The 15,751-nt window shown below is 34.3% G+C and overlaps 2 protein-coding genes across 3 annotated transcripts; one reads left to right on the plus strand and one right to left on the minus strand.

The window, feature by feature from the left end:
* LOC109325360 lies at nucleotides 767-11,585 on the plus strand. 2 transcript variants are annotated; one of them, XM_019557671.1, is made up of 24 exons: nucleotides 767-962; nucleotides 1,925-2,565; nucleotides 2,668-2,792; nucleotides 2,947-3,041; nucleotides 3,119-3,349; nucleotides 3,839-3,926; nucleotides 4,236-4,281; nucleotides 4,885-5,042; nucleotides 5,634-5,704; nucleotides 5,799-5,993; nucleotides 6,094-6,132; nucleotides 6,879-6,986; nucleotides 7,566-7,655; nucleotides 7,737-7,812; nucleotides 7,898-7,994; nucleotides 8,075-8,144; nucleotides 8,232-8,408; nucleotides 8,501-8,623; nucleotides 9,385-9,468; nucleotides 9,707-9,891; nucleotides 10,391-10,529; nucleotides 10,661-10,720; nucleotides 10,981-11,052; nucleotides 11,213-11,585. In XM_019557671.1, the coding sequence occupies exons 2-24, from the start codon at nucleotides 1,973-1,975 to the stop codon at nucleotides 11,324-11,326; spliced, it is 3,036 nt and encodes a 1,011-aa protein (XP_019413216.1). In that variant the 5' UTR covers nucleotides 767-962; nucleotides 1,925-1,972; the 3' UTR covers nucleotides 11,327-11,585. The 2 variants fall into 2 exon arrangements, with proteins under 2 accessions (XP_019413216.1, XP_019413217.1); XM_019557672.1 differs by lacking the exon at nucleotides 767-962 and adding an exon at nucleotides 1,807-1,826.
* On the minus strand, nucleotides 12,214-15,751 carry LOC109325853 (GTP-binding protein BRASSINAZOLE INSENSITIVE PALE GREEN 2, chloroplastic). Its single transcript, XM_019558450.1, has 4 exons — nucleotides 15,691-15,751; nucleotides 13,662-15,081; nucleotides 13,350-13,517; nucleotides 12,214-12,884 (listed from the first exon to the last, which is right to left on the minus strand). The coding sequence occupies exons 2-4, from the start codon at nucleotides 14,898-14,900 to the stop codon at nucleotides 12,504-12,506; spliced, it is 1,788 nt and encodes a 595-aa protein (XP_019413995.1). The 5' UTR covers nucleotides 14,901-15,081; nucleotides 15,691-15,751; the 3' UTR covers nucleotides 12,214-12,503.

Raw genomic sequence — 15,751 nt, forward strand, 5'->3', positions numbered from 1 at the left:
GTGTGAGAATGTGATCGTATTGGACGGTTCGACCAGTGACCAGCGACCGAACTTGAAAACGGCTCTAGTTTACTGTCTTAATTTAATGAGGGTTGAACCGCTTTGAACCAGAGAAATTTTGGTCTAACTGTATTAAACTCGGTTAAACTGGATTATTTCGGAAGTAGACTCACTTAAAAATTAAAAAAATGAAATATTAATCTAATCTTTTGTTGTACTACAGTCCAAAAAGAAAAGAAATATTACTTCAATGTAAATATAATGATTGTTAATTATATAAAATTTTAGAATATATAATTATATATTTATAGATGAAAATAATTAATTATGTCTGAAATCACCCGGTGAGATTAAACGGTTTAACTGTTTAAACCGGTTAAACCTAACACAAGACCTCTTCCGGTTTGACATCCGACTTGGGTTTCACAACATTTAATTCCATCACATATCATTCTTATCATTTTGGTTTTTAAATATAAGTAATAATACAAATGAATATATATAATCAAGTGCTCATAAAATCTTTACATTGGTCATGTATAAATATTATGCTCTATAATTTATTACTACTAATAAAGAAAAAATGCATATACCGATTATTTTATACACTATAAATGATAAATGCATCATCAATTATTATACCCATACTAATGTAAATAATAAGAAAGCACAATAGTGCAATTTCTTAGACTTTGTTACGGGCTTGTGAGAGAGATGGGCCTAAAACATCCTAAGACATGAAACCTACGTACGAGGGGAAGAGGAACACCCTTTGCTTCTGCACTCATAACACTTTCTTCTCCACAACGCTCCTTTTGCATTTTCTTTCTCTCTCTCTCTCTTATGCTCCAACACTAACCTCGTTTCCCACGAAACAAACACATATCTTGTAAAAGCTACACTTCTTCTCTTCTTCTTCATTCCATTAGTAATTCACTGAAATATATTCCAAGTTAAAAAGGGTAAATTTTTAATCTTTTACTTACTTATTACATGGGTAATGTGTGTTTTCTATTTCTACTTATTGCACATCAGTTATTAACACTTTGAGTTTTTATTTATTTATTTTTCTACTGGAGTTGCAGTTGGGAGCTTCAGGTTGATTATATTTGGAATTCAAACATTGATTGTTTTATTTTCAATACGATTTTTTTTGTGAGTGCAAGCTTATTTTATAATGTGTGCAGTTGAAGTTGTTAATGTTGGAGCTTCTAGAGTGCTTATATGTACATAATCACATTGTTGTTGCTTGTGCCTTACTTTGGTTTTGAATTTGTCCAGTGTATACCTTATTATGTCACCATGAATTCGGCATGTTTTGTCTCTTTTACAATTCTGGCCTTCCATGTCCCATGGGATTGTCCTGTAGATTATTTCATTTGGAAGTATTTTATTTTGGAACATGAGTGGCTTGTCTCATTGAATCAGTTAATTTGTCATCATCAACTTAGTGAAAAAAAAGTAATGATCAATTTTCTCCGGTTTTATAGAATGTTATCTGCATTTCTCTGGTTAACTGTCTAAGTTTAATAGAATGTTATCTCTCAAAATGATAAATGTACAAGAGTATTTCTCTGGTCTTTATTTTAATCCACGAATTAGTATATGATCTCAACACTACCTTGACTTGCATGTGAGTCAGAATCTTCTTATGAACTAATTTTATGCGAGTCAAAGCATTTTTCAGTAGCATTGCTTATCACATATCATTGAATCAGTTATGCAATACAATCAACTGAAGATTAGTAACTTTTGGTTCGTGCTTTATTTCCAAGAATTCAACATTTCGTTTCTTGGGTAAAACAGAAATCTACTTGAATCATTGTGTGAGTTGGTTACCCATACTTTTAATTGCACTTTGATCATTATAATTATTAAATAATGAACTTATGGATTTTATAACTACAATTATCTAATTTTGAAGGAAGCTCTGCTGTAGCTCAGTAGGAGTTGAAGGGAGACAATAAATTCGATGTACTTTAGGAGAATACAGGGCAGAGATCGGAGATGGGCTTTAGTATTGCAGCCAACAAAATACTTTTTCTTGCCAAGATTCTCTAGTGCTGCATGCTTTCGATCTTTGTCGCCCAAGAGCCCTGTGAAAGAATGCTCATCACATGGTAGTATCATTAGAAGGCATCTTCTAGGTTCAAATTCATTGAGGCATGTAGCAAGTGCTTCTTCTACAAATAGTTGTACCGGTCTGGACAAAAGGCCTAGTTTATGGAGTGCACTTGTACGTGCATATAGTTCTGAAAGCGATGGAAGAAATGCAAGTGAGGATAAGCATGTACATGTTAATGTTGGATCTAACCTCAGTAAGGGACAGAATCAACAAGAGATGTCGGGGAAAGATGTCAAGTGCTGCAATGCACACTCACATGCACAAATAGGAGAACAAGACCAAGAGGAATGGCTTAACAATGAGAAGCTTTCCATAGAAAGTAAAAAGAGAGAATCACCATTTTTGACAAGAAAGGATAAGTTTAAAAACGAGTTTCTTAGAAGAATAGTTCCTTGGGAGAAGATAAACATTTCATGGGACACATTTCCTTATCAAATTAAGTAATTACTTATTATTTCTTTTTGTTCTTATTTCATAGTTCTGATATATTCTCTTTTCCAAAGTTTATTGTCGATTTTAATGTTCGATTTTTCCGTTCATAGTGCATATACAAAAGATCTTCTTGTGGAATGTGCTGCCTCCCATTTGAGACACAATAAGTTTGCTTTGTCTTTTGGCACTCGCCTCAAATCTTCAAGTGGAAGAATATTGCTTCAGAGCATTCCTGGTCTGTCATAAATTCCACAAAATTTGCCCTTGTTATTCCATTTAATTTGTAATGTTTATTTTGAATGTTATTTCACGAACATCTATGCACCAGAAGCTTTGTTTTAATTTATGTCTTCAGGCTGAATGTTTATTTTGGCTTTCTTTATCTTCAGGCACTGAGCTCTATCGTGAAAGAGTAGTTAGAGCTCTTGCACAAGATTTACAAGTTCCTTTGTTGGTGCTTGATAGTAGCACCATTGCTCCTTATGTAAGTTCCGGAAGAAGTTTGAAGTTAGTAAGTGGTTTCTTAGTAAGGAGGTAAACAGATATTAAATTTTTATGCAGGATATGGATGATGATTTATCAGACTACGAGTCTGATGACGATAATGAAGACTCGGAAGAAGAAGATTCAATAGAGTCCGAGAATGAGGATGACAATGATGCTAGCAGTACCGAGGTAAAGCCAGATGTAAGTGATAATGATGATGCACTTGCACATGCTGAAGCAGCTCTTAAGAAGGTTGAAGCAGCTGTTCAGAAACTTGTTCCTTACAACATTGAAGAATTTGACAAGGTGTATAATACTTAACTGTTTTTAAGAGTCATGGGATGTTTTTCTATTATTATTTTATCTTCTCGCTATGATAAAAAGAAGTATGTGGTAACTGTGGAAGCTTCTACTCCATGCATAAAATACAACATTAGATCATGAATGTTTAAAAAGTGGTATTCTGATTCTAGTGTTATTTCATAACTATTTGCTATGTACTTTAAAAATGCATGTTCAATTTAGGCCAATGAATACTAGGAAATCAATGTAGCATTGTGAAGTGGTGAAACATGGATCTCTATTTTTTGATGACATTGTGTTTTGGGGCAGATTGAAAACATGTAGATCATAATCTTTGTTGAAGATCAAGTTTTTTGTGTTATTTTGCATTATAGTTAATTAAGAATGTAAAGGTTGAAGTTTATTTTTCCAATTCATTGAGGACAGTCTTATAAAGTGAAGTAAAAAATGACAGATCAATATCTCTCTTCCTACTCCCAAATCTTTTGGCAGATTGAGTCCGTAAGACCTGAGAGTTCTGAATCATCTAAGTCTATTGATGCCAAGTCTTCTGATAAATCTGAATGCCGGCTAAGGAAAGGTAACACATTCAGCTAGATGGAACTTCTATCGTACATACAAACTTGTTATATGTGACTTTCTACTTTATCTCCTTTCAAGCAAAGCTAAGTTGTGAATTCTCCCCATTCCAGCATATACGTTAGTTCTATACAGTCATATGTTTTAGCTCTAAATTGATTTTCTGTTGGAAGATGGTGATATTTCTGTTTGTTGCATTTATGATATCAAATGAATTTGAGATGTTGCAAACTTTTAATGGTTCATTTTTAAACTATATATTAAAATTCGTGTTTATATATATTCCTTTCTGATTTGTTGAAATTCATAGGCGACCGTGTGAAGTACGTTGGGCCATCTGTTACAGCTGACGATAGGTAATAAAATGATTGCTCTGTTCCCCCTCCTAAGATAGCTGATGCTTACTTCAATTCACGACCCATTAACTTCCAGAAAATTAGATTCTTCATATGTTAGATTTTCTCCTCATTTATTGAAGAAAACAGTGTACACGAACTTCCCTTTTGATCTGTCTGGGCCATTATAGTCATATATTTAATAAATTGTTGGTAAAGGTTTTATCGTCTAACTACAAAATGTTAGCAAATTTGCGTTTATGAGAACAACAAAACGATTGTAAATGGATAAAATTATTGCTCAATTTATTAATACTTCCAAATAAAAGAACTTCTATTGGATAGAGATAATGATAATGCGACCATGGTGCAGTGTTTCCGTATTATCTTTTTCTAGTCATTTATTTTTATCTAATACTAAGGTGCACTATTAATATGTTTGACACTCATTTTTGTGTTACACGACATGCTTAATTTTTTTATTTTCCTTTTGACGTTTTCTTCTAAAATATATTACACCGGTGTACACAACGAGTTTCTTACAGATGAGAATTATGTGTTTCCAAGATGCAAGATTCTTGGTGTTGCTCTTTTCAATTTTAACGAGATGTGGATATTTTTCAGGCCTTTAACCAGTGGTCAGAGAGGAGAGGTATATGAAGTGAATGAAGATCAAGATCGAGTTGCTGTCCTCCTGGACATTAATGAAGAAAGTGCCAATGAGGGTGAGGTAGAGAAACTTAATGACGAGCATAGAAAGCCAGCGATTTATTGGATAAATGGTAACCTTTTCTAATTCAGTATACTTAAAAAGTTTGATCTTCTATTTCCTTGAACCTATTGCTCCCCCTTATTTTGTATGTTCAGTTGATTGTCAGAAGATATTGTTGATGTTTTTTGTTTGTTTTAAGTTTAACCACTTAACTAGCTAGAATCTCTGTTAGCTGAAGCATATAGTAATGATATATGTATCTATGTTTAACTTCTTAAATGTAAATTGCAGTTTGACATTTTTCCCAAATGCACCAATTTCTTTTTAATGGAAGTAATATTTTTCATCCTAATTGTTAAGGGGATGAGTGGATTTTCTTGCCAAGTCATAAGGGTTATCTTGATTTTTCACAAAATCTAATGTCTATGGATTTGATAATTAAGTTGTCATGAAATTATTATAAGGGCTTGAAGTAGCAGTTTATATCCCAGGATTGAGTTTTTTAGACTATAATGCCGAGGGCTCTATTAGGTGTAGAAATTCTTATATAAGTATGAGTTGGAGTCACTTTTCCCGTCCCTTTTGGGTAAAAAATACGAATGTGGATTTTAGTTCTTGTGATTATGATCAAACTAAGTTTTTTTTATTTAATTTTTCACAGTTAAGGACGTTGAGAATGATCTTGATGCACTTGGACAGGATTGCTACATAGCAATGGAGGCATTATGTGAGGTATAGTGATCTGGTACTTCGAATATTTTGAAATCTCAGAATAGGATAGCCTAAATCTTGTTGCGATGATGGTAAACCTGACTTGTTTTTGCAGGTTCTGAAATCCAGACAACCTCTTATTGTCTATTTTCCAGACTGTTCACAGTGGCTGCATAAATCAGTTCCTAAGTCAAAACAAAATGAGTTTTTTCATAAGGTCGAAGAGATGTTTGACAAGTTATCTGGTCCCGTAGTGTTGATTTGTGGGCAAAACAAAGTTCAGTCAGGATCAAAGGAAAAAGAACAATTTGTAAGCTTTATTTTTTTATCACACAGAATATGTTTTAAATATATGTGACTGAAATGCATTCCTAATAGAATATGTCTTACAATGATTTATGTTGTGACAGACAATGATACTTCCGAACTTAGGCCGTGTTGCTAAGCTGGTAATTGTTGCTATCCTTCTACAAATTTATGCATTCCCTAAAATATTATATTTTTAATTTGTCACGGGGTTCAAATTATGCGGCCATCAAATCACTATCCATTCTTTCTCAGTCCTTGAATTGTTTAAATTAATATATTGTCTATCAACCTTATCCTTAGTCCTTCCCCCAAATGTATATTCGTTTTGAAATCATGCTTCTCGTAATATATTATTATGAGTTATTTTGTTAGCTACATGATGATATTTTATGTGGCTGTATGCTAACATAGTGAAAACTACTGGTATTTTTCTTCTTCTTATTGTTAAAATTATTATAGAAAATTATGGCACCATTCAATCCATGTAGCCGACTCCACATTGTGGGACTCAGGCTTGATTGTTGTTAAAATTATTATTGCAAATTCTATGTGTCTAAGCGCACTTGTAATCTGCCCTATCGTCAGCTTTATCAACATCTTAACTAAATTGGGATGCAGAAACCAGTGGTCAATAAAATGCTAACAGTATTAGTTCTTTTGGCGCTCTCTTTGTATTTCCGGCTTAGTTTTTTATTTATTTTATGAGGATTTCTTATCCTCATACTTTTGTTCTATTCTCTTCTCTCTGATGTGTGTGTATATATATATATTCTTCTTTTAGAAAAAAGCTAACAGTGCAGGGTATTGGTGCACTTGGGCATTATGATAATCATTAAATGATTCTGTATGGTCCTATAATTGAATTTGATTTCGTAATTGTTTACAGCCTTTGTCTCTGAAACGGTTGACTGACGGATTTAAAGGGACAAAGAGCTCGGAAGATGATGGAATTCACAAGCTTTTCTCTAATATTTTGTGTGTACATCCACCTAAGGTAATTGTTTTATGTATAGTTAGTGCCATGATGAATCACCAAAAGTAGTTGGTTTGTCTATTCTACAAGAAGCACGTAAAATTCTATTGTTTTGACTCATGTCAAACACCACAGTCTGAGATATTCAAACATCTCGGTTCAGTGTATGTACCATACTGGAGGAAAAATAACATTAAATTTTGAAAATTTTCTTAGTGAGGATATTCTATTCATTTATAGATGGGTTTACATATGTAGAGACATACATTTTGTTCTATATTATTTTGTGCTGTCTTGTTCTGAGATATTTCTACTATACAATGGCAAGGTAAATTTCCGATGTTCATATTGATTACCATTTCTCCTAGTTTTTTTTGCGGGTGGATTTCTTCCAAGGAATGAGTAACTAATCTTGCTCAAATGCTGACAATAGAAATCTTATAATTCTCCTTGATTTGTCCAACCGTAGCTGTCAATTTGCTCATGATATTGTGGTTGCTAGAAATAAATCTGTGCTTTCATTTGCTTTGTCTTTCTGTTCTGCATAGTTATTGTTTTCTTCATTTACATCATGTTTTCATCTGAAATAATGTATTACAGGATGATAATCTGCTAGCAACATTTAAGAAACAACTTGATGATGATAGGAAATTTGTCATTTCACGTAGCAATTTTAATGAACTACGGAAGGTAATTCTCTGATTTCTGAAGCATTGGATTTATTTCTAAATTGCTGATAGTTAGTGAAATAACTGAATTCTCATGTTGCAGGTTCTTGAAAAGCATCAGCTATCATGCACAGACCTATTGCACGTAAATACTGATGATGTCATTTTGACAAAGCAAAGTATGTAACTGCTGCCAGATTCTAAAACCCTTAACTTTATTTTCACACTTGTCAATGTTTTTTACGTCATTTATTTTGTTTTCAGAAGCTGAAAAGGTTGTAGGGTGGGCAAAAAATCATTACTTGTCATCATGTCTGCTTCCCTCTGTTAAAGGAGAACGATTGTGCCTCCCTCGTGAAAGGTTTAAATTTATTTCTCATCATTCTGCTTGTTATTTGGTAGAATTTCAAAGCTCATTTGTTGTTCTTTTCCTGTGTGAAGTCTTGAAATTGCAATCTCAAGGATGAAGGATCAGGAAACTATATCACAGAAGCCTTTTGAGAACTTCAAGGCATGTGGTTTGTTTTTACTCCTACTAGTACTACAATTGATATTGAAGTGAAGGGATTTTAACCTTACAATGATTTCTGTTTATCAGAGCCTTGCAAAGGATGAGTTTGAGCGCAATTTCCTATCAGCCGTAGTACCCTCTGATGAAATTGGGGTGAAGTTTGATGACATAGGTGCTCTTGAAGATGTGAAGAAGGCACTTAATGAACTTGTTATTCTTCCAATGAGAAGGCCAAATCTTTTCTCCCGCGGAAACTTGTTGCGGGTAATGAATCTTGTCTTTTTATGCATTCTCCGTGAATCCAAATCAGTTTTGTTCTGTTTGATTATTGTACGTAATTAATAAAACATTTTCAGCCCTGCAAAGGAATATTACTCTTCGGTCCTCCTGGAACTGGGAAAACTCTATTGGCCAAGGCACTTGCAACAGAAGCTGGTGCAAATTTTATCAGCATAACTGGTTCAACTCTTACTTCAAAGGTGATTTTTATTCTTGCAACAAAAACATGAAAAACAATTGATGGATGGTCAATAAAAGGATTAGGTTTTAGCAGATCTGATAGTTATTGCTTTTCTTTCTTAAGATTCGTCCTTTTCTACCAGATACTGGTGTGGCAGGTGTTATTGATGTAGGTAAATAAAGTGGAAGACAGATCTCTGTTTAAGTGTATGCGTCTTGATTCTTTGTTTTAACATGGCACATAATATCCTTAAAAATGCTACAAGAGAACTTCATAGATAGCAACTTCCTTAAAAATCACGCCTTACCTTTTTCCTGCGAAAAGCTTTCTAATGTGCAAGTCATGGTGTAAAGATACAAATTTTTTACCATGAACGTCAGAAGCTATTGCATAAGATATTACCTGTCTTTACAATACCTAACTATGCGAGCTTCTGTTTCTGGAGTAGACCTGAACATTTCATTATTCCTACATGTATATCAAAACAAAAATGTTTGACCTTAGAGGTAGGTTTGGACTTCCAGACAGACTTGTCAAGAAGGAACATCTAATGATCAGGCGAGTGGGCTAGAAACTTGAAGATTTGACTTAGGTAAATTAGGATACTCCCATCTAGGTTGTGGAGGATAGATGAGTAAAATTCGGTAAAAGTATAAGTGCGGGAGTGCCTACAATTTCCTTCTCTCTTTTTCTCTCTATATGTGTGTATATTTAGTTTCTTCATTTATGTGGGATATCTTATTTCTTTTATGTTATATATTTGCTTCTTTGCTGTTACAGTGGTTTGGAGATGCGGAAAAACTAACTAAAGCCCTTTTCTCCTTTGCCAGCAAGCTTGCTCCTGTCATTATATTTGTTGATGAAGTGAGTTTCTTTTTGCATATCTTTTCTCATCGCCTGCATGGTATATTAGAAAAGTAATGTTTTATTTTATGGTACAGTTTAATCAATCTCAAATATTAGTTTCTAATTTCCAGGAGTGCACCCACAAAATTCAACCAAGAAAAGTCTAATATGTGATGCCAACCCCCTTTCTTTATTGTACCCGAAAATGTAATTAAGCCCGTAGTAAATAGATTTCTTACTAGAATATCCGTTATAGGTTGACAGTTTGCTTGGTGCTCGAGGTGGTGCCTTTGAACATGAGGCCACTAGAAGAATGAGGAATGAGTTCATGGCAGCTTGGGATGGATTGAGGTCAAAAGAAAACCAAAGAATCCTCATTCTTGGTGCAACAAACAGACCATTCGACCTTGATGATGCTGTTATTCGTCGTTTACCAAGAAGGTAAGTAGTAGGATGCCTCCTAAATGCTAGAACTTTTGGTTGACGGGTTTTAGCCATTGTCTTGTTTGTAACTATCACATTTCTAGGTTATGGGTGTTCTACCTGCAGTCCTATATAAGACTCTTTTCCGTAGTTTCAGAAGAACTTAGGATGATTGTTAACTTAGTTAGAAGCATTAATTTTGTCAATGGTTAATATATTTCCCCAAATTATCCTTTTTCATTATTGGGTCTCTTTTAATTTGTATACATTAATAGTTTGTTGATTATAAAAAAAAATGTTGAGTAAATAAGGGTATATTGGTAAATTTAATTCTTGGTACATAAGCCTTGCATCACTTGCCTAATTGTTGTGGGTGTGGTTTAAATACCTGTTAGGCTATTCTTCTTATTGCCAATGGTATCAAAGCCAATTGGTTTTTAGTATGAAGGTTTGTGTTAAATTCTGGAAAATAAAGCAGTTTGGTTAATTAAGCTGTGTTGTCATTGTGTTTGTTTAGGATATATGTTGATTTACCAGATGCTGAAAATCGAATGAAGATTTTAAGAATAGTCCTTGCTCAAGAAAATTTGGTTCCCAATTTTGAGTATGACAAACTTGCTAAGTTGACTGAAGGATATTCTGGCAGTGATTTGAAGGTAAATATTGTTAACTGCAACTGAATAGAGACAGCAATGTTTCCTTTGCTTGCCTTTAGCTGAAGTGTGAAATATTCTATTTATAAACATAATGTCATGTATATGATGCTGATGCATGCTTATATTGGCAGAACCTTTGTATTGCTTCTGCATATAGGCCTGTTCAAGAGCTCATAGAGGAAGAGAAAAAGGTACAGGGATTACTAAATTAGTCTTTTTGAATGATGAATATGCATTGATTTATATGTGAGACTTGCTTGTAGGTGAAATTTGGTAACTTACTGTACCATGTCTGTGGAAAACTATCATATAATTACAGAAGAAAGTTCTAACTATTCCCTTAACTAATTTACTTAGCAGTTAATGATCCATGCTTCGGCTTAAGCATTCATCGGTTTTTGTGTCAATAATTTGATTGGCTCACATGGTATTATTTTTTTTGTTTGCACAGGGAGGAGATAATGCCATGCCTTCAGTATTAAGGCCTCTTAATTTAGATGATTTTGTTGAGTCAAAAGGCAAGGTAAATAATATTTTATTTGTTCATCTTGAACTGTGATGTTCTTATGTAAAGTAAAGTTCTTTTCAGTGTTTATATAAAACTATCTAAAACCATTTCAACATGAGAGTTTGAGTTAAGGAACTTCTATTTAGGTTGTTTAACTCTTTGTTAAAATGTGTAGGTGGGGCCCTCAGTTGCATATGATGCAACAAGCATGAATGAGTTGAGGAAGTGGAATGACATGTATGGAGAAGGTGGTAGTAGGACAAAATCACCATTTGGATTTGGTAGCTGAATTTGAAGCAGTTTTTTTAACTAATCATCAATGCTTCTTAGCAAAGTAGTTTAACTGAATTATTGGGTATCCTCATTTGATATAATTTTCAGCACAAGCAGTGTTTTTTCATATGAGGGAGTGTTCCAAAATTAGAAGAATATTATGAGCTCATATGAGTGTAGGTTCAGTTAAGGTATTCTAATGAAATGTAGCCTATAAATTAGTCAAAGGTAATAACAATTTCTATGTATGTAGGGGTAATGTCCCCAATCAATTTTTTTATTAGTGATTTTTAATAATTCCATGACTTTATTATATTTCCAGAATCACATCACGTTGCATCAGCTTTAAAATTAAATTACATATTAGCATGATAACTTCATGCACATGAATATTAGACTTTGACTAATGGTAATACAAATATACAATTGTTTAGTTGCAACAAGATTAAGAGTAAAGTACTATAAATGTGTTGATCAACTAACTTGTGGTTATATTAAATGTTTATATTTAATCACTTAATAGTTACTAGCCTAATAAAATAACATATTGCGTTTCACAACATTAAAAATTGTAAATAGTCGTGTTTAAGTAAAATATTTTATTTATCTCCTATCAATATCATACAATAATTAATTGAAACTTACCTTATTTAAATTTAATTGTATAGATGTGCTTTATATCATTGGTTCTAAATGTTCTTAGACCATCAAGACAACCTATAAATAATAATAATAATATTATTACTTTTACCATTCTATATTTATTTGCTTATTATCTACAATATCCCAAAAGAAAATTTAGAAAGATTAAAACTTAAATTCTCTGTCAAAGACCCATTTGATTTTAGACTCATTTCATTGAGTTAGTTCAAGTAACTAGCAACTTAGCAAGGACCCTAACAATAAGGGACGGTTCTAGTCTGCAACAATAAAGTTAAGAAGCAGCATAATAGTACCCACAAAAAGTGACATAAAACTCTTCAATTGAATTAAGGAAACTAACAAGGAACACGATATATCTAGATGGATTTTGGATAAAAAGATTACTGCAAAATTCTCTGATGCCACGCTTGATCCTCACCATTACACATAACCCTCCTTGCTTGCACTTGAAATATTGATCAGTTTGAAATTATCCATTTAGAAACTAAATGGCAATTAAATTTCTTCCTCTTCCTTCAAAACTGACACCATTATGAGATGCCTCCATCAGAAGTTAATGGTGACAATTCAACAAAACTTGGTGGTGCTTTTGATGTCTTTGCCTTTTTGTCATTTCTTAGAGGTGACTTATTCAAAGATTTATCAGACTGAGAGACAATCTTGGATACTGTAAATCCAGCAACTTCAAAAGTGTTTGATCTATAGGGTATCAAAGAATTTCGAATAACGACGTCAACTCCTTCATAAGTCCAAACACCTAACTGTGCCTCTCCTTTAAGTCCAACAGCAAACCACCCAAGGCCAGCAGCGGCAATGTCTACAGAACTTGACTCCCAACTGTTCCCACTAACATGGAATTCCCTTCTCACCCATTTCCCAAGTTCTTGAACTCGTTTCTCCCCGATTGGTGGCTGGAGGACAAAGAACAATTCAAAATTATATTTTATACAAGAGGAAACTGTAATGCTAAATCAAGCTGATGAATCAAAAGGGCAACTTGTAACAAAGATCTGCATTTACTTTACCTAGATATAAAACAATTTGAAAAGAGCAACTTGTAACATGGCAATTGCACACTTAAACCCGATTACTGTTTTATAAGAACTTTTTTGAAAGCAATTCAAGCAAATTTTCAATGAGCACTACTAGTCATTTTAAGGTCAAACTCAAAATACGTAATAGTGCAATTTTTGTGATGATTAAAAGAAAGCTTATTCTTTTGTAGGTCTCTAGTCTCTAACCCACTTAGAGCAATGTTTTAGAAGAAGGAAGCAAATTAAGATGGTTTTACAATCAGCTTATAAGCTTCATGGGGAAGGAGTTGTTGAATAAGAAATGAATTAACAAGAGTGAAAAAACAAGAGCAAAGTGAATACCTGCAACTGGCGGCCAAAATGGTCTTCAAACATTTTAGAAGCATTTTCTACTTTACCCATATGCAGTGGAAGATAAGGAGATGCCCACACTGTGACATAAATAGTATCCGAGGACATTTCTTCTATATCCAATCTCATTAGACCAGCAATGCGAATAGATTGACCAGCCTACCACAATTAATTGGTAAAAGAATAAAGTAAATCAGGTTTTATGAGACAATAGATAAAAATGAACATTGTAGTGCAAACAAACGTCAATATATTAACATTAAATTAAACACAATATAACAAATAGCCTTTCGGTTCACTAACCTTAATTCTGTATGTCCGAGGTTTCAACTCCTTGCTTATGTGAACAAGCTTTTGCTCTTCTCTCGCCAACCTAGTTGTGATCTGGTGAGGATGAAGAAGGCCAGGTGTATCAAATAGTTTTGCCTGACTTGGAAGAACACCCTCTACTCTAACAATGCCTAGTGTGGTCCCTGGCACAGGTGCTTCTGTCAGATGTGAAATCTTTCCTCCAACATACTTTCCTAACGAATTTATTAATGTACTCTTTCCTGCATTTTGTGCCCCAACTGCCCACACATTCCCTCTAGGCCCAGCCAATTCAACTATATCATCAACAAGATTCTTCAGTCCCCAATCTCTCAGCGAACTCACCATGTGCAAACTAGTAATCTTATTAATTCCATCCTCTCTTGCTCTTTGCCTAATCCAATGCTCAAATCTTGTAGGTGACACTGAGCTAGGAATTAAGTCAATCTTTGTCACCACAAGTACCACTCTAGGCACATTCCCTGACTTGCCCTGCTTCCACGCAGCATAATTATCCTCGATTGTCTTAGATACCAACATTGCAACCTTCCTTGGAAAAGACCCATCAAAATCCGATGCATCCACAACCATAAGCACCACTGAGCGTGTCCCGCTTGTTGATGCCAACTTCCTTCCTACCGTATGATCAAAGTCAAAATCTGGCAGCAAGTTTTCCACTGTCGGATCCTTCACCTGCCCATAGTGCCTCAACGAATGGCAACGTGCACATACAACTGGCTTCTCTGGTTTCCTGGTCAAATTCAAATCACCAGTGTTGAGCTTTTCTGGTTCAATAACAAGTCCCATTTTAACAGAATTGGAGAACTCGGGCTCTTGCGCTCCATGTTCAAGATGGGCATGCAGTCTATAATTCGGGTCCTTTTCAGATGGTTTGATAAAATAACCAGGATGCTTAGGGCTGGAGTCCTGCATATAAACCCCACAACCAGGACAGACAGCAAGAGACAAGGAGGTGCCTTCATCATAATTACCTTCACGGGAAAGGGGCAACTTTTGTTTCAGAAGTGAACCTCCAGGCTGTGAAGAGAAAGTCCTAAACAAATTAATTGAGGGTTGCAGTGAGAATTTTGGAAAGCTTTGGGGGTGGGGTTTTGAGTATGGTATTGAGATTGGCAATAAATTTGATTGGGTATGGTTTCTGCACTCAGAAAGAAGTGATAAATAACGGAGTGGCTTAAACTTTGAAGGGGCGAGATTTCGAACGGCAAACATTTCTATGAGTTCTTTACACTGAACCTTAAGGGTTTGAAGCTTCAAGTAGCATTAGACCAGGCTTTGGAAATTACAAGTTACTTGTAACCTTCACTACAGGATCCAGGAAAGAAATCTAACAAATTCCTGAACACAACTTCTCTGTAGGATCATATGTTTCGTCTTTTCTTTAACACTGCAGCTGCAACATTAGAACAATTTAGACATATAAGCTATATAAATCTAGCACAACAATAATATTCTAAAATTAAAATTCATGGATGCGATGTATACTAGAATTCCAAACCCATTAATTCAAAGTTCAAACAACTAATTTCCAACTAGCATTAACCTCATTAAAAAAGTATGGATGATACTCTGGAAACATAGGATAAGAGTGACTTGATGACTCATACAATGGCATACTCTTTTGCGTGAAAAACCCTTTATCAAATAAATAAATGACACAATCACAATATCATAACCAATTGAAAACAAAATACCCTCCAATACAAAATTACAAAAACTAACATATGATGGTGAAGGTGAGGGGTTGAATACGGTCTACTTATACCCATTGAAAATTGGTTTCTCGTATATGCTATCAAATTAACATTTTTATGACATGACTAACTGATTAGAGAAAAACATATGCAACGAAGGTATGAAAATTGGAACAGACATTTTATCAAACACTTAGTAAGCAAGCAGGTTCCTATGTTGCAGGTATGTGTTAGGGTTTGAAGATTTCACTTATGATTAGAATGAGATTGGAATGTTTGGGAATATGAGAAATTAGGTGGAAACTCACCTGAATAGCCGTCACAGGATTTGGAAGACTAGTACATAGACAACTACACTGAAAACGGGTC

The sequence above is a fragment of the Lupinus angustifolius genome, chromosome LG13 (assembly GCF_001865875.1).
Source record: "Lupinus angustifolius cultivar Tanjil chromosome LG13, LupAngTanjil_v1.0, whole genome shotgun sequence".
Classification (NCBI taxonomy): domain Eukaryota; kingdom Viridiplantae; phylum Streptophyta; class Magnoliopsida; order Fabales; family Fabaceae; genus Lupinus; species Lupinus angustifolius.

Excerpts from the sequence above, each read along its gene's own strand:
- LOC109325360 (XM_019557671.1), top strand. The coding sequence starts at position 1,973 with ATGTACTTTAGGAGAATACAGGGCAGAGATCGGAGATGGGCTTTAGTA. Across the intron at positions 4,282-4,884 it reads TCTGTTACAGCTGACGATAG|GCCTTTAACCAGTGGTCAGA; the intron begins GTAATAAAATGA and ends GATATTTTTCAG. Across the intron at positions 6,987-7,565 it reads TGTGTGTACATCCACCTAAG|GATGATAATCTGCTAGCAAC; the intron begins GTAATTGTTTTA and ends AATGTATTACAG.
- LOC109325853 (XM_019558450.1), bottom strand. The coding sequence starts at position 14,900 with ATGTTTGCCGTTCGAAATCTCGCCCCTTCAAAGTTTAAGCCACTCCGT. Across the intron at positions 13,518-13,661 it reads CTCGGACATACAGAATTAAG|GCTGGTCAATCTATTCGCAT; the intron begins GTTAGTGAACCG and ends TAATTGTGGTAG. Across the intron at positions 12,885-13,349 it reads ATTTTGGCCGCCAGTTGCAG|CCACCAATCGGGGAGAAACG; the intron begins GTATTCACTTTG and ends TTTGTCCTCCAG.